At 41.0% G+C, this 21,154-nt stretch overlaps 2 protein-coding genes across 3 annotated transcripts in view; both read left to right on the top strand.

Annotated features, from left to right (window-relative positions):
• LOC128688223 (uncharacterized) overlaps positions 1 to 21,154 on the top strand; it is a 598,240-nt gene that overhangs the window by 355,876 nt on the left and 221,210 nt on the right. The gene's annotated exons all lie outside the window — the stretch shown is intronic.
• The window catches only part of LOC128688225 (transcription initiation factor IIA subunit 1), a 262,849-nt gene that overhangs the window by 190,264 nt on the left and 51,431 nt on the right, over positions 1 to 21,154 (top strand). For both annotated transcript variants that reach the window (XM_070086548.1, XM_070086549.1), the window contains exon 3: positions 11,645 to 11,687. In XM_070086548.1, coding sequence (XP_069942649.1) covers positions 11,645 to 11,687 — 43 coding nt within the window. The remainder of the gene's footprint in view (positions 1 to 11,644; positions 11,688 to 21,154) is intronic.

Genomic DNA, 21,154 nt, shown 5'->3' on the forward strand with positions numbered 1-21,154 from the left:
GTCCACAAAGACGTCCTGGGGTCAGAACAGCTGTAACTGCAGGCTAACTTGGCCTGGACTGGCTGGCTTGGTGTGCTGTTTAGGTTGGATCAGCTAAACCCGCCCTTATCCCATATAATGATAATGGCGATGAGTTAAAGGGATACTGGTGAATAGGAAGATCGAGGAAGGGACATTCACCTCACTAGAGACACGCAGTATGGGTGTAAGTGGCATGCAGGTCTTATAACTAAACCAGGCTGACTGAGACAAGTGCAACCATAATAAACCACATTTGGACCAATATACTAGCCCCCCTTAAATCAGGGATAATCACAGACAGCACTACTGACCACTACCCAACCTTCCTCTTAACAAACATTAGTAAGCCACCACTCAAATACAGCAAAGTTTAATTTAGACTCCATAAGGAATTTCACAGCAGACCTAGAGACTGTTGACTGGCCTACAGAATTCTCCAGTGCCAATGGTATTGACGATTGGACAGACATTTTTCTTAACAAAATATTTAGACTATACAACAAACATTGTCCTATGAAAACGAAACAGATCACGAATAAACGGCTTGGTTGCCTATGGAAATCCATTGATAAGAAATCCATTGATAAGAAACACCAATATGAAAAGCAATATAGACAGGGCTTAATACACAATGATATTCTTAAACAATATTCAAAAGTTCTCACCAAATTAATAAAGCCAAAGAACTGTGCTACACAAATAACCCACACATAAAAGAGAAGCTTACGACGACGTTTCGGTCCGACTTGGACCGAAACGTCGTCGTAAGCTTCTCTTTTATGTGCGGGTTATTTGTGTATCGTTCCAGTCACGGTATTGTGCCTTTTTTTGTTATTTAACTGTGCTACTCCAGCAGATTCACTGACACAAGAGGAGATATAAAAAAAGACCTGGAAAACACTTTCCCAGATTCTGGGGACCCACAAACTGAAAAAACCAAGAATATTGTTCTAACTAAACCTCATGAAACACCACTGCATCCCACTGATACAGCTAACAAGATAAATGACTTCTTCTCACACATAGGATCTAATCTCGCCAGTAAAATCCCATGTACCAATGCCCATGCCGTGGACTGCCTAGATGGGAATTTCCCAAATTCCTTCTATCTTGTACCAACTGAGCCCACGGAAGTCACCGCGATCATAAAGTCACTTAAAAATAACTCGGGGAATCTGTCGCACGTCCCACCATTATTGTACAAGTGAGCGGCCCATGTTCTTTCACATGCTATTACATTACTTTTTAACAAGTCACTGGAAACTAGCACTTTCTCGACACTACTCAAGACAGCAAGGGTTACACCAATACATAAAGGTGGTGACCCGACAGACGTCAACAACTATAGGCCAATATCAAACTTACCATTGCTATCCATAAACTTCGAGAAACTCGTGCACAGGAGACTATATTCATTTATAATGTCACAAATCATAGTCAGCCCCTGCCAATTTGGATTCAGGAAAAACAAAAGCGCTAATGATGCAATTATAAAAATGCTAGACCTGTTTTACAAAGCATTGGAAAATAAGGAATATCCGCTAGGAATTTTTATTGACCTAAGAAAAGCGTTTGACACAGTAGACCATGACATCCTACTCCACAAACTTGACCACTGTGGTATAAGAGGCCATGCGCTTGCATATTTTAAATCCTATCTTTCTAATAGGTATCAATATGTCACCATTAAAGACACAGCCTCATCAATATGGCCACTTGATACTGGAGTTCCACAGGGAAATGTCATTGGACCCCTGCTCTTCCTCATTTATATCAATGATCTTCCAAACATATCCCAACACCTGAAACCCATTCTCTTTGCTGACGACATGATTTATGTCATCTCCCACCCTAATCTTGCCACACTCAACACCATTGTTAACGAGGAGCTGCTCAAAATATCGACTTGCATGACAGCCAATAAACTTACACTTAACACTGGCAAAACCTACTATATTATGTTTGGTAGCAGAGCAGATGTTGCACAACTTAACATTAAGATCAACAACACTCTAATTGCCAGACATAATGAGGGCAAATTCCTTGGCCTATACCTCGACAACAACCTAAATTTCAGCACCCATATCCAACACATAACAAAAAAAGTATCCAAAATGGTGTGGATCCTCTCCAAGATACGATACTACATATTGCAAACTGCCCTTCTCACACTATATCATTCACTTATATATCCATACCTCACCTATGCTATCTGTGCTTGGGGTTCAACTGCAGCAACACACCTAAAGCCAATAATAACCCAACAAAAAGCCGCAGTAAGAATAATCACTAAATCCCAACCTGGCAACACCCCCTCCCCACTCTTCATAGATCTAAACTTACTCCCTGTTCAGAACATCCACACTTACTACTGTGCAATCTATATCTACAGGACCTTAAATTCCAATATTAACCTTGACCTATAATGCTTTCTTGATAGTTGTGACAGGATCCACAGGCATAACACCAGACACAAACATCTCTATGACATTCCCCATTGTGGAAATTATTTAATTTCCGAAGCTATAGTGCCTAATAAGTGTTTAATGTTTTGATTTGGGTCAAAATGTATTTGTATTTTGAATGGAACCAACTGGGTTCCCGATGTGCGGGGGGGTTAGGGGTCGAGCTGGGGCACGGGGTGGCGGCAGTGTTTTGAATGGGTGAGGAGGCTGTGAAAACCGGGGATGAGGAAACAGGCGTTCACGGCGGCCTAAGGATTAATATAGGCCTCAATTCATAATAGGAAGTGTCGTGACTGTCCCTAGTGAAGAGTGAGGGAACGTGATTTGCGGGACCACCGTAAAAAAATGGTAAAATTAGTGAATAATGATAGGACCGGTGCTGACTGGTGCGACGCCATGGTGTGTGTCCAGGGGAAATACCCGTGAGTTAATCCTTACTCATCGGCCTCAGATCTTAATGGAGTGACCTCTAATATGTATAATGATTATGAGACGTTAAATCGTCTTGTGAATGGTAATGTAATCAGTGATAATAACATTAAGTTAAGAGAATGCGGGATGTGAAATAGATCGCCCTGCTCCGAGTGAACGCGTGATTATCGTATCGAGGATAGTGAAGTTTTATGGTATCATGCCTTCTAAGCCGGGACAAACCAACGGATACCTCGTCCTGCTGGAATAAGAACCGTGTCGGTGTGGCGGGACATCGGTGAATGGTGAGATGGTGAATGGAGGAAATAAGGAGCATCAATCACCCCCAGTTAAGTAACCCTTCTAGTTATAACAGACTGATACTGGCCAGTTAGGTATGTTTTAATTGGATAGGTTAAGGGTGATCCAGCCACATCAAGTGACCACCAGGGAATATCCGGTAAGTGGTGGGATTATGTACAAATGTTTTTCCTTGATGGATGTATCCATGTGTATCCTACCCCCCCCCCTTCATTCAGTTAAACTTATATAATCTATACAATCCACAATTAATTAATAGCGCCGTGCTTGAGGGTGCTACCCAATTTATACTGGTCTCGGATAGATGTGGACAAGATTGTGAGGGTCGAGGGGCCACCTGTAGTGACCAGAGGTGGTTAAGTTTTCTCACATGTCTACACGGGGTGACTACGGTAAACAATATGGTTGTCTCCCAATGAGATTACTTTTATTTTTTTTTATTATCACACTGGCCGATTCCCACCAAGGCAGGGTGGCCCGAAAAAGAAAAACTTTCACCATCATTCACTCCATCACTGTCTTGCCAGAAGGGTGCTTTACACTACAGTTTTTAAACTGCAACATTAACACCCCCTCCTTCAGAGTGCAGGCACTGTACTTCCCATCTCCAGGACTCAAGTCTGGCCTGCCGGTTTCCCTGAACCCCTTCATAAATGTTACTTTGCTCACACTCCAACAGCACGTCAAGTATTAAAAACCATTTGTCTCCATTCACTCCTATCAAACACGCTCATGCATGCCTGCTGGAAGTCCAAGCCCCTCGCACACAAAACCTCCTTTACCCCCTCCCTCCAACCTTTCCTAGGCCGACCCCTACCCCGCCTTCCTTCCACTACAGACTGATACACTCTTGAAGTCATTCTGTTTCGCTCCATTCTCTCTACATGTCCGAACCACCTCAACAACCCTTCCTCAGCCCTCTGGACAACAGTTTTGGTAATCCCACACCTCCTCCTAACTTCCAAACTACGAATTCTCTGCATTATATTCACACCACACATTGCCCTCAGACATGACATCTCCACTGCCTCCAGCCTTCTCCTCGCTGCAACATTCATCACCCACGCTTCACACCCATATAAGAGCGTTGGTAAAACTATACTCTCATACATTCCCCTCTTTGCCTCCAAGGACAAAGTTCTTTGTCTCCACAGACTCCTAAGTGCACCACTCACTCTTTTTCCCTCATCAATTCTATGATTCACCTCATCTTTCATAGACCCATCCGCTGACACGTCCACTCCCAAATATCTGAATACGTTCACCTCCTCCATACTCTCTCCCTCCAATCTGATATTCAATCTTTCATCACCTAATCTTTTTGTTATCCTCATAACCTTACTCTTTCCTGTATTCACCTTTAATTTTCTTCTTTTGCACACCCTACCAAATTCATCCACCAATCTCTGCAACTTCTCTTCAGAATCTCCCAAGAGCACAGTGTCATCAGCAAAGAGCAGCTGTGACAACTCCCACTTTGTGTGTGATTCTTTATCTTTTAACTCCACGCCTCTTGCCAAGACCCTCGCATTTACTTCTCTTACAACCCCATCTATAAATATATTAAACAACCACGGTGACATCACACATCCTTGTCTAAGGCCTACTTTTACTGGGAAAAAATTTCCCTCTTTCCTACATACTCTAACTTGAGCCTCACTATCCTCGTAAAAACTCTTCACTGCTTTCAGTAACCTACCTCCTACACCATACACTTGCAGCATCTGCCACATTGCCCCCCTATCCACCCTGTCATACGCCTTTTCCAAATCCATAAATGCCACAAAGACCTCTTTAGCCTTATCTAAATACTGTTCACTTATATGTTTCACTGTAAACACCTGGTCCACACACCCCCTACCTTTCCTAAAGCCTCCTTGTTCATCTGCTATCCTATTCTCCATCTTACTCTTAATTCTTTCAATTATAACTCTACCATACACTTTACCAGGTATACTCAACAGACTTATCCCCCTATAATTTTTGCACTCTCTTTTGTCCCCTTTGCCTTTATACAAAGGAACTATGCATGCTCTCTGCCAATCCCTAGGTACCTTACCCTCTTCCATACATTTATTAAATAATTGCACCAACCACTCCAAAACTATATCCCCACCTGCTTTTAACATTTCTATCTTTATCCCATCAATCCCGGCTGCCTTACCCCCTTTCATTTTACCTACTGCCTCACGAACTTCCCCCACACTCACAACTGGCTCTTCCTCACTCCTACAAGATGTTATTCCTCCTTGCCCTATACACGAAATCACAGCTTCCCTATCTTCATCAACATTTAACAATTCCTCAAAATATTCCCTCCATCTTCCCAATACCTCTAACTCTCCATTTAATAACTCTCCTCTCCTATTTTTAACTGACAAATCCATTTGTTCTCTAGGCTTTCTTAACTTGTTAATCTCACTCCAAAACTTTTTCTTATTTTCAACAAAATTTGTTGATAACATCTCACCCACTCTCTCATTTGCTCTCTTTTTACATTGCTTCACCACTCTCTTAACCTCTCTCTTTTTCTCCATATACTCTTCCCTCCTTGCAGCACTTCTACTTTGTAAAAACTTCTCATATGCTAACTTTTTCTCCCTTACTACTCTCTTTACATCATCATTCCACCAATCGCTCCTCTTCCCTCCTGCACCCACTTTCCTGTAACCACAAACTTCTGCTGAACACTCTAACACTACATTTTTAATCCTACCCCATACCTCTTCGACCCCATTGCCTATGCTCTCATTTGCCCATCTATCCTCCAATAGCTGTTTATATCTTACCCTAACTGCCTCCTCTTTTAGTTTATAAACCTTCACCTCTCTCTTCCCTGATGCTTCTATTCTCCTTGTATCCCATCTACCTTTTACTCTCAATGTAGCTACAACTAGAAAGTGATCTGATATATCTGTGGCCCCTCTATAAACATGTACATCCTGAAGTCTACTCAGCAGTCTTTTATCTACCAATACATAATCCAACAAACTACTGTCATTTCGCCCTACATCATATCTTGTATACTTATTTATCCTCTTTTTCTTAAAATATGTATTACCTATAACTAAACCCCTTTCTATACAAAGTTCAATCAAAGGGCTCCCATTATCATTTACACCTGGCACCCCAAACTTACCTACCACACCCTCTCTAAAAGTTTCTCCTACTTTAGCATTCAGGTCCCCTACCACAATTACTCTCTCACTTGGTTCAAAGGCTCCTATACATTCACTTAACATCTCCCAAAATCTCTCTCTCTCCTCTGCATTCCTCTCTTCTCCAGGTGCATACACGCTTATTATGACCCACTTCTCGCATCCAACCTTTACTTTAATCCACATAATTCTTGAATTTACACATTCATATTCTCTTTTCTCCTTCCATAACTGATCATTTAACATTACTGCTACCCCTTCCTTTGCTCTAACTCTCTCAGATACTCCAGATTTAATCCCATTTATTTCCCCCCACTGAAACTCTCCTACCCCCTTCAGCTTTGTTTCGCTTAGAGCCAGGACATCCAATTTCTTTTCATTCATAACATCAGCAATCATCTGTTTCTTGTCATCCGCACTACATCCACGCACATTTAAGCATCCCAGTTTTATAAAGTTTTTCTTCTTCTCTTTTTTAGTAAATGTATACAGGAGAAGGGGTTACTAGCCCATTGCTCCCGGCATTATATACTTGTATGTATATAATGTTGAGGTACATACAGGTAAGCACCCTATAAAATTTTCCACACCCATATTCGACTAAACCTTTGCCAAAATTCAATGTATTTCAAAGGACCTAAAATCTGGAACACCCTACCTGAAAACTCTAGAACTGCAGACACATTCATCACTCAAAATTACAGTTAGAAAACATCTTATCTCCCTGATCCACCCCAACAACTAACTACATGATAACCACCTGGCGGTTCAAAATTACACTCACTCACCCACTGACTATAAACCCAGAAATACTAATCTTAATCTTAAAATAATAAATCCTAACTAGTCATAAGTTTTCCTGTGATACTTAAATATAGACACCTTGTATTGTGCCAAAACAAAAGCATTCACATTGCTAAACTCACAAATTATGATGTAGTCACTTAGCCTTAATACTATAATCTGTAAGGATTTAATGTTAAGAATTAATCTAAGTCTGCTCAAAATGCCTAGCCATGCTAGGTGTCCTAGTGGCCCCCTCTGTAATTAGTATTTTATAACATGTAAACCACAAAATACCCAAAACCTGTAAACCCCACATTGTAACCATTATAGAGAATAAACTTGAATTGAATTGAATTGAATATAGTGCCATTCTCAAGGTCACCCACCAGACCAGGCATTCCTCGCTCATATTAAGCCTGCGTTGGTACTGATGCTCGCACAATGTCCTGGGTCAGCGAAATCCACTGCAATACTTGTGCAAATAGCTACAACAAACCTGCAGCACTTAACACTTCTAGTACACATATGACAGACCAATGTTCACTCTGTGCATAAGCAAATCAGCACAAACTTACTATGTTTATAGATGAACCTCTGGCATGTCCCACTTAAAAAAGCCATCTCTGGTGGCCAAAGGAGTTACCCGGTTAGTTATACTGCAATGCTCGTTAAATTGTTCTTAACTAAGCCACTACCAGAAACACTGGTATGCCAGCAACACTGTTGGACGTATACAGAGACGTGCAGGGGGTCAGGACAGCTGTAACTGCAGACTACCTTAGTTTGTCCTAGTTGGCTTGGAGTGCTGCTTTTAAGCCTGCTTGAATGTGCTTGCTAAACCCATGTCAACTACTTGGATATTTGCTTGTAGCAGGCAAATAGGCACACAGGAGACACATTTGTAAGAAGAGTGAGGAACAAATCATGGAGTGCTGGCAGGAGGACTATTACAATCCAGGATTCCAAATGGCCTGTTATCCTGGGTGTAAAGGGAGCAAAATAAACACAGCAGAAAAGTTTTGACTTATATTATCCTTCACCAATTTAGAACAGCAGTATGTACACTATATACACTATGTACAGTGATAGGTATTAGTGCACTCCACGGTAAGCAAGGCAGAATAGAAGCCACTAGAGAGCAGACCGTGCTTCAACCAGCTCTAGAATGGGAATGACAAGGGCAGACAGGAGAGTGGTACCCACATAACCTCTGTGATTGCCAGAACCATCTTCTTATTGGCTGGAACCTGGTTACTGGTTGAACGACGGGGCCCCATTGTCAGCCCTCAGTTACCTGGTTCGCTGGTTGGGGGAGATAGCCTGTGAATGAGGGTGTGTACATGCGCCGAACAAAGGTTACGTACTCTTTGCATGCCACACCCCCACCCCGAGAAGGCTCAGGATTAGGCTGCCACCTCCCAGTGGTAACCATGCCACCATGCACAAAATAATGGGACCGCCTTTCCTCTCAACTATCCAACTCTTAGATAGAGCTCAGCTTTTCTCATGACAGAAAGCCAAACCCTAAACTCAGAGCGAGACAGCAGACAGTTGGGCTAGCTTAGGTCCAAGATACAGGCAGACGGTAGCCCGCATCCCCTCACTAAAAAAAATCCCCACACCAGGGGATAAAAAAAAAGAACTTGGAAGGGGTTACCACAAGTAACCTAACACATCCTAACCTAATATACAATTATAAATAATATTAGATTCTAGATAAGGAGTCTACCAACATATTTTCTTTGCCGGCAATATGTACAATTTTCAAAAAATAGAGTTGCAGTCTTAATGTCCATCGCATGAGCCTTGTGTTGTGGTTCTTCATGGCTTGGAGATATACTAGAGGATTGTGATCACTGTAGACAGTGACCACCTGCGATGTCTGGCCTACATAAACATCGAAATGCTCCAAAGCCAGTACCAGCGTGAGGGCTTCTTTTTCAATGGTAGAGTAAGCCCTCTGATGCAGCTGGAATTTGGCTGAGAAATAGGCTACAGGCTGCAACTCCTCGTTCCCGTTTTTCAGTATTACTGCCCCAACCCCAGCCTCACAAGCATCAACCTGTAATGAAAAAGGTTTGGAGAAGTCTGGAGACAAAAGAATGGGTGCAGTACACAATAATCTTTTTGATTTATCAAAAGCACCTTGACATTCTGGGGTCCAATTAAAGGGAACTTTGTGACTGGTAAGAGGGGCTACAATATCTGAGAAATTCTTACAGAATCTTCTGTAAAATCCTATCATGCCTAGGAAACGTTGAAGAGATTTCCTATCATGAGGAACTGGATAATCTTTAATGGTAAGAACTTTAGCAAGTTTAGGAGCAACTTTACCACTACCTACTTCATGGCCTAGAAAAGTAACAGTGGCCTGGCCAAAGGAAGACTTAGATAAATTAACAGTTAAATGGGAGCTCTGAAAGGTCTCAAAAAGAGCCTTAAGTCTAAATAGGTGTTGATCCCAAGAATCAGACACCACAGCAATACCATCCAGGTACGCTGCCGTGCCTTCAAGTCCTTTAATAGCCTGATGGATAAGTTTCTGGAATGAAGAGGGGGAGTTTTTCATTCTGAAGGGGGTAACTGTATATTTTTAATGACCTCCTGCAATTACAAAGGCAGAGATAGTAACCTTTAAGGAGATCTAACTTGGACACAAAAGTAACCTTTCCCACAAAGTCGATTACGTTATCCAAACGAGGAAGAGGGTAAGCATCTGTGATTGTGACCTCTTTCACCTTACAGTAGTCTGTACACATACGAAACCCTCCATCAGCTTTTTTAACAAGGATGCACGGTGAAGCCCATGGACTAGATGACTCCTCCACTAAACCATGCTCTAACAGGAATTCTACTTCCTGCTGAAGTAGCCTCTGCTTTTCAGGATTAGCTCTGTAGGGGGAGAGTTTAATAGGTTTAGAGTTTCCCACATCTACATCATGATAACCTAACGTACATTTTTTCGGCACATCCGAAAAAATATTAGGGTATGACTGTAGAAGCTCAGTTAAACTTGTTGCTTGCGTTTCAGATAGTCCCTCCATTAAAGGGCTAGGGTCCTTGAGGAGGACAGAGTTTGAAAGTTTAACATTAATTTCAGAAATAGAGTGCAAAGAATCAGAGTCGTCCTTAGAGGAAGAGGACAGAGTCATTACTGGGACTTTATCTGGTGTATGAAAAGATTTTAATTGATTAATGTGGTAAGTTTTAGTTTTTGAGGTCTTATCAATGGGAGCTACCACATAATTTACATCAGATAATTTACTTACAATTTGCATAGGTCCCGTAAATCTAGCTTTCAAGGTGTGCCCAGGTATAGGTTCCTGCACCAACACCTTGTCTCCTGGATGGAAGGAGCGGAATTGTGCACTTTTGTCATATCTCTGTTTCATCTGATTTTGAGCTGCCTTTAGGTTAGCCTTGGCTAACTGACGTGCCACCTGCAACCTTGAAGACGGGTTGTAGAGTGTTGAGCGAACGTCTTCTCCCATCCGTCCCATGACACCTGCTGTCCATATTCACCCATCAGTAAAATGGATACCTGGGTGTTACTGGACTGGAGTGGGTCGCATCCTGGGACAAAACTGACGTAATTTGCGCGAAATGTTCTGCATAATAAGCGGCTTTCTACATACTAGTATGTCATTGATGTCAGCTAGGCCTGTATACCTTGTACATGTACTTGTAGTAAATAAAGATATTATTATTGATAAATTAGACACGAGTGCAACATTTGGGTATGTTTAATGAGGAAACGTTTCACCACACAGTGCCTTTATCAGTCCATACAAAGGAGAATGGTGAAGAACAGGAGTTTGAGGTAATCAGTCCCTCAGTCTTGAATCAATGTAATCAATTCATCAATCTTGAAAAGAATACAGCATATGTGCGAAGAAGTGGCTTATATACTGCAGGCAGAGGACTGATTACCTCACACTTCTACTGTTCATCACCATTCTCCCTTGTATGGACTGATGAAGCCACTGTGTGGCGAAACGTTTCTTCATTAAAGATACTTAAGTGTTGCACACTTGTTTTATTTATCAACTTGTCGGTTCTCTGAACCATTCATCTACATTATTATTATTATTATTATTATTATTATTATTATTATTATTATTATTATTATTATTATGTAGATCTTTGTAAAGAACACTGAAAGGGTTAAATGTTATTTGTTCGTCCAGCAAACATGTTATTTGTTCACTAACAAACATGTTATTTGTTCACTAACAAACATGTTATTTGTTCACTAACAAACATGTTATTTGTTCACTAACAAACATGTTATTTGTTCACTAACAAACATGTTATAAATTCATCACATGATTATTTACTTCTTATATTGTTAATTGAATTCCTATTTAAAATTGATCACACATTTTTTCTAATTTAGATAAAACAATGGAGAATGTATTATGTGGCTTTTCTCTAAATTCTGGAAACTGACTTTAGCAATGGAATATATTTTATGTTTTTCAGGTCAGTGAGTCAACTGAAGATGGTGGAACAACCAAACTTAAAGGTGAGTTTTTTTATACAGATGCTGCTTTACCATGATTCAGCTTGTATCAACTTTACAATGTATGTTAACTTTACAATATATATCACTTTACAATATATGTTAACTTTACAATATATATCAATTTTACAATATATATCAACTTTACAAATATACAGTGGACCCCCGCATAACGATCACCTCCGAATGCGACCAATTATGTAAATGTAAGTGCGTTTGTACGTGTATGTTTGGGGCTCTGAAATGGACTAATCTACTTCACAATATTCCTTATGGGAACAAATTCGGTCAGTACTGGCACCTGAACATACTTCTGGAGTGAAAAAATATCGTTAACCGGGGGTCCACTGTATTAACTTTACTATATATATCAACTTTACAACATATATTAAGTTTACTATATATATCAACTTTATAACATATATTAACTTTTCAATATATATCAACTTTATAATATACATCAATTTAACAATATATATCAACTTTACAATATATATCACTTTACAATATATATCAACTTTACATTATATATCAACTTTACAATATACATCAATTTAACAATATATATCAACTTTACAATATATATCAGCTTTACAATATATACCAACTTTACAATATATATCACTACAATATATATCAACTTTACAATATATATCAACTTTACAATATACATCAATTTAACAATATATATCAACTTTACAATATATATCAGCTTTACAGTATATACCAACTTTACAATATATATCAGCTTTACAATATATACCAACTGTAGTGATGTAGTTTCAGTAGTCATTAAACTTTTTCTGTGTTTAACCCCTTAACTGTCTAAACATAGATCTACATTGTCACTGTCAGTGCTTAAAATGTAGATCTACATTTTCATTGCTAGCGCTCCAAATGAAGATCCATGTTTTCACTGCTAGCGTTCCAAACGTAGATCTACGCTTTAACTGCTAGCACTGCAAACATAGTCAAATTTATATTTTTCCTGCCTCCAAATTTGGCATGATTGGCGTGAGATGCCTGGTCAGTATAGAAAGGATGTTAAGACCCATTCAGGGAGTCTTGAAGGCAACCAGGGTGTCTTGAAGACAACCAAGGTGTCTTGAAGACAAGCACCAGTAGTACTAGTACCAGTAGCACTCGTATCAAGATTAGTATTACTAGCATCAATAGTACTTGTACCAGTAGTACTAGCACCAGTAGTACTAGTAGTGCTGGTGCTAGTACTACTGGTGCTATTACTGGTACTAGTAGAACTGGTGCTAGTACTACTGGTACTGGTGCTAGTACTATTTGTATTGGTACTAGTACAAGTGGTACTAGCACCAGTACCAGTAGTACTAGCACCAGCTCTACTAGTACCAGTAATAGCACCAGTGCGAGTAGTACTAGCACCAGCAGTACTAGTACCAGTAGTGCTAGCACCAGTACCAGTAGTACTAACACTGGTACCAGTAGTACTAGTACCAGGACTAGTACTAGCACCAGTAGTACTATTATCAGGATTAGTAGTACTAGCACCAGTATTTATTATAATCAAATAAAGCGCTAAACCAACAAGGGTCATGCAGTGCTGTGGGGCAGAAAATAGTGCCAATGCTCTAAACAGCTAGGTGGAGAGGGGATCAGATTTGAGGGAAGAAAAGAGCTGGAAGGGATGCTAAGGGCTATGTGTCAAAGTTCATATAGTGACGCAGTTGCTGACAAAAAGTCAAAAAGTGATCGTAGGTCAAAGGCAGGACCGTCTGCAAGAAGGGAAGATGAGGTAAGAGTGGTAGGGCGGCCGCAATGGAGGTAAATCCTGTGAGCTTGCTGGTAAACTGGGCAATCTACAAGAAAATGAAGAACCGAAGCAGGGACCCGACAAACCTCACAGAGAGGAATAGGGTATCGTTCCATGAGATACCCATGGGTACGTTAGTATGACATATTGGCACTTTGCATTATTTTGTTAGCCTCCTCATATGTCCTCATCACACCCAGGAAATTGTCCACATAAAACTGTTTACTCATTACTTCACTCAGTGGACTACCTGTACGTTTAAGGTGTGCATTTATCGACGCTTGAAGCAGGAACGGACTGGAAGTAGCACCAAATAATACACTCTAAAGCAAAAAGTTTTCAGAGGGCTAAGTGGGTTACTAGGATTCTCAGGCCCCAAGAAACGGGTACAGTCCCAGTCTGCCTTCTGTAAACCCACTCGAAGGAAAGCTTTACTTATGTCAGCTGTAAAGGCAAAATTCTTAACTCTGAAGTTTAACAATAACAATTCCTAGGGGAGTAGTAGCTGTGGAAAGTAATGACCATAAATCTTTGTCTGCTCAGGAGGCACTTTCTCTATGAATCCATTCTTTAGCTGTTCATTATATCATTATATACAGTCAATAATTCTGGAGTCTTACTCAATTTGTGGAGCTGAGCCTTTAATTGCCCATAGGCCATTCTTTAATTTGTAGGTAATTCTGGATGATTCAGCTTCCACAGGAGTCACACCTAGTGTTGTGCAGATTCATATTTAACATACTTCAGGTATTGTTCCCAAGTAAAAAACATCATCTGGACTTCCTTCATTCACATTGATTCTGATATGCTTACCAGCTCCCACAGTTTATATACTGGCTCAACATCATCCTCTGTTAAGGAATATTTAGATTGGGGAACTCTTTCATTACTAAGACATACAGTGACCACTTTTACTGAATTCCCTAGTCATTCATTATTAGAGTAGGGAAGCCCACCATACTTTATATGGTGTCCCACTGTTTTTTGATAGTGCAATTCCTTACCATACCCTTTACCAATGAGGCATAATAATCACTCCCTATTAAAATATTTATTGGGCCCACAGAGTCATTATTTACACAAGAAGGTGCCAAATCTACACCCTGTTGTGAAGACCTTTTTTGTAGCTTCACTAAGCCTATTTGTAGAAATTTTCTGTGGGAGCCTATCTACTATAACTACATTGCACTTAATATCCAATCTGTTTTCTCTCATTGCCCAGATCATTTTAAATTTGTAGGATCCCCCTTTTTGCACTTTCATACCATTAAGGCAACTACGTTTTATGGATGTGCATTGTGATCCTTGGTCTAGCAGTGCAGTTACATTTTTTTATTTAAGCCTCTTATTATGAATTTCTACATTCACCGCTATTTTGGCGTTAGTAACAGCTGTGCCAGGGTTTATATCACTATTATGATTATTATTATTTACACATTACAATATGATGCCGTCCCTTGCAGCATTGATAATAATTATTCAGTTTAGCATAACAACCCTTTACATTATGACTGACTAAACATCTGATACATCTGCCAAGTTCCTCTAATGTTTCCACCTTAATATTTCATGAATCATAAGCATTACGCTAGCAAATATGACAACTCCTTTTTTGCTTATCTTGCCCATTATTAGCCAGGCCACTCTTATTAAGGTACTCGTTCCTCTTAACTTGATGTGAACCTTTATTTCTGGCTCCTGCCACTTGATATGTTCCAATATAAATTTTATTATGGGATGAATTATTATAATTATGAGGGGATTTGTTCCATTTATGAATCTTAACAGATACATCAGAGTTATTATTTGTTACATTCCTAGAAGTACTTGGTTGGCTGGTCTGTAGTTGGACAATTAATTCTTGTAGCCCTACTCTTATTTCCTCCAGAGAAAAATAACCTTTGTGGTATTTATTAGATAGCCACTCTATAGTCTTGCTTGTCAATTTATTCTGTAAGAGAGCACTTAATATCCAGTCTGATTCCCCCAGTGTCAGCGTGCCTCGTTGTGCTCCGGGTTTTCTCGTGTTTTCACGGTCGCTCTTATGTGCTAGAACTTTAATTTGTGTCATCAATCCTATACGATACATCCCTCTAGCGCCTGGAACCAATCTTGGGCGGAAAACATTATATACTGAGTCAAAAAAGGAGAATTAGTGTGCACTACCTAGCAGAGTTTACTGCCAGAGGGGAATCATAGGCCTGTGTCCCGTGTGAAAAAAATAATAATAATTGAACTTTGTGTCAGAGGAAAGAAAGTCTCCCTGATAACATTGAGTATACATAGTGTATAGTGTATACTACAGTGGCTCCCTAGTATATTGATGATAAAGGCTAAAGTGTCATTTAAAAACAGGTGAATTTGTAAATGAAGTGATAAGCCTATAGAGGCAGGTGCCAGGTGCCAGAAGTCGCCAGAAACTTACCACAGGTCAGCTGTTTTAAAAATCTTCCTGGCTTGCTAGTGTACTCGCATATAATCTAGTGATACCAGTGAATAGCAGAATACAGTGATGTAGTAGCAACTAACCAGTATTATAATGGTACTTAGTGGAGTGGAGTGACTTTCATTAGTTTCTTTTCTCTTGAAATACCGGACGTTACTGTGAATTTCATATAACCTGTAGTTACCAGCGGTCGCAATATACACAACGAGAAGCAATTATTACTCCAGAAAAAGCGTCCTTCCTCCAAAATTTCCACCAGTCAACTATAGTGATACTATAGCATTTATTGTGGTGGAGACGGAAAAAAAAATAGAAAAGCTAGATACAGCGATTGATAAATAAGGGTTGAGGTCGACCGTTCGTCATTGTAGGAGCTGCCAGCAGTCACCGGCTCTTCAACACGCAAGTTATACTTTTGTATCAATCAAATCACGTATTACTCGGGTAGATAATTTCCAGTAGATCCTTCATGTGTTAGCTCAAATCACCGACCAGTATGTTTTAAATAAGTGACCCACTGATCAGATCAGATCGACTGGTCCGAACCCTTGACTGGTCCGAACCCTTGACTAGTCCGAACCCTTGACTGGTCCGAACCCTTGACTGGACCGAACCCTTGACTGGTTTCAAACGGTTTCGTTGGACAATAAAGCAAACTGTAAACGGATGGGGTTGTAGGCACCCTTATAAACACAAACATTAAATATATATCAGGAACGTGCACGGTAAGCTGTCCAATATACAAAAACAGTTAGAAACAGAAATACAAATAGCTAGAGCTTCTTTTAAGGAGGTTATTAATAGAATATTCAAGAGGTTGCTAGTAAAATTGCAGTAAATCAACCATTCAAATCATTATGAAGCTGTGTGTAGTCTGTGGTCAGTCAAACAAACGGGCTTCCACATGGATAAATTGTCATTTTTGTGGAAATTGGTGTCACGCCCCTTGTGCAGATATCCCAGAACTAGCTACAAGCAGTATTAAAACAGGGAAGTGTTTTTGGGTATGCCCAAATGAGATAAATCTGTGGACTAAAATCACAAGGGTATTAAAAGAGGATAACATCAAAGCTGCTTTCATAGAAAACCTGGAAGCTTTCTACAACAGATGGCACCATAAAAAGTCTGGGCTGAATGGTACTGCCCTTGATACTGGCCATGTAGTCAGAAACTGTAAGGCTGGAGATGATGTCCTGGTAGTCAGTAAATGTGGGGCTGATAGTGCTGTCCTTGGAGACAGTAATGGTGAAGCTGGAGATGCTGTCCTGGGAGACAGTAATGGTGAAGCTGGAGGTGCTGTCCTGGGAGACAGTAATGGTGAAGCTGGAGGTGCTGTCCTGGGAGACAGTAATGGTGAAGCTGGAGGTGCTGTCCTGGGAGACAGAAATGGTGAAGCTGGAAGTGCTGTCCTGGGAGACAGTAATGGTGAAGCTGGAGATGCTGTCCTGGGAGACAGTAATGGTGAAGCTGGAGATGCTGTCCTGGGAGACAGTAATGGTGAAGCTGGAGATTTTGTCCAGGTAGTCGGGAATTATACGCAGGAAGGAATACATATAAATGACCTCATAGGGGACAGGAGCCATAGTAGGAAACAAGTGTAGTCAAAGATAAGATAAAACCAATATTGCAAACTAGAAATACTGCAGGAAATAGCAAACAAGAGGACTCCACTAGCAATAGTGAGGATATATTACCAAAAACAACTGGTGGGAGCTCCATTGTTGGTGCTAGGGAGGATAGAAGTAAGACAGGGAAACATGCACCAACAGGGAATACAGTCACAGAAACCCAAGGCAAACGGAAACCAAGCCTGTGCACATACTATGCACTTGGTATCTGCTGGCATGGGAAATCTGGAAAAACAGATGGGACGTGCAACTATGACCACCCTAGAAAATGCCATGCCCATATGACAACAGGAAAATGCAAACTCTCTTCTTGTAAGCTTTTTCACCCTGAACTGTGTACCTCTTCAGTACAGGAAAGACTGTGCTATAACCTAAATTGCCAGGCATACCATCTAAAGGGGACAAAAAGATACAAAACATCCAGGCCATGGGAAAACCTGGGTAGCCACAGCCACTCAAGAGGGAGAGGTTTTTTAGTGCCTGGAAGGAAAAAAAACTGGCAGGAAATGGCAGAAATCGTACACCAAATCCAGTCATTCCTGGAGTGGAACCACAGTCGATGGCCTCCACTCCAAACCAACAGATACAGATACTAATGCCGGAAAAAAAATCCCCCCCAGTACCAACAATACCACCAGTCCGATAACATTCTTCTTTGCAAATATACAGGGTCTAAAGCCAGCAACAAACAACAAAATACCTTTCATCCGTGGACTGCTTGCAGAGGCAAAGGCAATGTTCGCGGCTTTCACTGAGACCCACATAAAGGATCACTTGGACAACGAAATATGGATCCCAGGTTACAACCTATACAGATGTGACAGAGTGAACAGGCAAAAGGGGGGGGGTTGGCCTGTACATTGCAGAGTCACTTGTTTGCACAGAACTGCTAAATGCCTCAAATGATGTAGTGGAAGTTTTAGCAGTAAAGGTCGAGAACCAAAACCTAGTCATTGTGGTAGTCTACAAGCCTCCGGATGCAACATCCCAGCAATTCCAGGAACAGCTGTTAAAAATTGACCACTGTCTGGAAAATCTTCCAGCTCCTGCACCCAACATCTTGCTCCTGGGGGATTTCAACTAAGGCACCTAAAATGGAGGAATATAGCAAATAATATTGTTGCAGTAATAACACCAGGAGGCAGCTCTGATGAAAACTCACACTCACGCGAGCTTTTAAATCTCTGCACAAAATTCAATTTAAACCAGCAAATAATAGAGCCTACTAGACTGGAGAATACACTAGACCTCATCTTCACTAACAATGATGATCTGATAAGAAATGTCACCATATCAAAAACAATATACTCAGATCACAACATAATTGAGGTTCAGACATGTATGCGCGGAGCCCCAGACCGACATAATGAGATTAGTCACGAGGGAGCATTCACCAAATTCAACTTCAATAACAAAAACATAAAGAGGGACCAAGTAAACCAAGTCCTAACCGATATAAGCTGGGAAGATATACTAAGCAACACAGACCCCAACTTATGCCTAGAACAGATTAACTCGGTGGCACTCGATGTATGCACAAGGCTTATTCCTCTAATAAAAAGGAAGAGTAGATGTAAAATAGAAAGAGACAGGCGCTCCCTTTACAGGCGACGAAAAAGAATAACAGAGCGGCTAAAAGAGGTCAATATATCTGAAATGCGTAGGGAGACACTGGTCAGAGAAATAGCAAGCATCGAACTTAAGCTAAAAGAATCCTTTAGGAGTCAGGAATCGCGGGAAGAACTAAAAGCCATAAATGAAATCTAAAGAAACCCAAAGTATTTCTTCTCCTATGCCAAATCAAAATCGAGAACAACGTCCAGTATTGGGCCCCTACTTAAACAAGATGGGTCCTACACAGATGACAGCAAGGAAATGAGTGAGCTACTCAAGTCCCAATATGACTCAGTTTTTAGCAAGCCACTAACCAGACTGAGAGTCGAAGATCAAAATGAATTTTTTATGAGAGAGAGCCACAAAATTTGATTAACACAAGCCTATCCGATGTTATCCTGACGCCAAATGACTTCGAACAGGCGATAAATGACATGCCCATGCACTCTGCCCCAGGGCCAGACTCATGGAACTCTGTGTTCATCAAGAACTGCAAGAAGCCCCTATCACGAGCCTTTTCCATCCTATGGAGAGGGAGCATGGACACGGGGGTCGTCCCACAGTTACTAAAAACAACAGACATAGCCCCACTCCAGAAAGGGGGCAGTAAAGCAACAGCAAAGAACTAGAGACCAACAGCACTAACATCCCATATCATAAAAATCTTTGAAAGGGTCCTAAGAAGCAAGATCACCACCCATATAGAAACCCATCAGTTACACAACCCAGGGCAACATGGGTTTAGAACAGGTCGCTCCTGTCTGTCTCAACTGTTGGATCACTACGACAAGGTCCTAAATGCACTGGAAGACAAAAAGAATGCAGATGTAATATATACAGACTTTGCAAAAGCCTTCGACAAGTGTGACCATGGCGTAATAGCGCACAAAATGCGTGCTAAAGGAATAACAGGAAAAGTCGGCCGATGGATCTATAATTTCCTCACTAACAGAACACAGAGAGTAGTCGTCAACAGAGTAAAGTCCGAGGCAGCTACGGTGAAAAGCTCTGTTCCACAAGGCACAGTACTCGCTCCCATCTTGTTCCTCATCCTCATATCCGACATAGACAAGGATGTCAGCCACAGCACCGTGTCTTCCTTTGCAGATGACACCCGAATCTGCATGACAGTGTCTTCCATTGCAGACACTGCAAAGCTCCAGGCGGACATCAACCAAATCTTTCAGTGGGCTGCAGAAAACAATATGAAGTTCAACGATGAGAAATTTCAATTACTCAGATATGGTAAACATGAGGAAATTAAATCTTCATCAGAGTACAAAACAAATTCTGGCCACAAAATAGAGCGAAACACCAACGTCAAAGACCTGGGAGTGATCATGTCGGAGGATCTCACCTTCAAGGACCATAACATTGTATCAATCGCATCTGCTAGAAAAATGACAGGATGGATAATGAGAACCTTCAAAACTAGGGAGGCCAAGCCCATGATGACACTCTTCAGGTCACTTGTTCTATCTAGGCTGGAATATTGCTGCACACTAACAGCACCTTTCAAGGCAGGTGAAATTGCCGACCTAGAAAATGTACAGAGAACTTTCACGGCGCGCATAACGGAGATAAAACACCTCAATTACTGGGAGCGCTTGAGGTTCCTAAACCTGTATTCCCTGGAACGCAGGAGGGAGAGATACATGATTATATACACCTGGAAAATCCTAGAGGGACTAGTACCGAACTTGCACACGAAAATCACTCACTACGAAAGCAAAAGACTTGGCAGACGATGCACCTTCCCCCCAATGAAAAGCAGGGGTGTCACTAGCACGTTAAGAGACCATACAATAAGTGTCAGGGGCCCGAGACTGTTCAACCGCCTCCCAGCACACATAAGGGGGATTACCAACAGACCCCTGGCAGTCGTCAAGCTGGCACTGGACAAGCACCTAAAGTCAGATCCTGATCAGCCGGGCTGTGGCTCGTACGTTGGTTTGCGTGCAGCCAGCAGCAACAGCCTGGTTGATCAGGCTCTGAT

The sequence above is a fragment of the Cherax quadricarinatus genome, chromosome 19 (assembly GCF_038502225.1).
Source record: "Cherax quadricarinatus isolate ZL_2023a chromosome 19, ASM3850222v1, whole genome shotgun sequence".
Classification (NCBI taxonomy): domain Eukaryota; kingdom Metazoa; phylum Arthropoda; class Malacostraca; order Decapoda; family Parastacidae; genus Cherax; species Cherax quadricarinatus.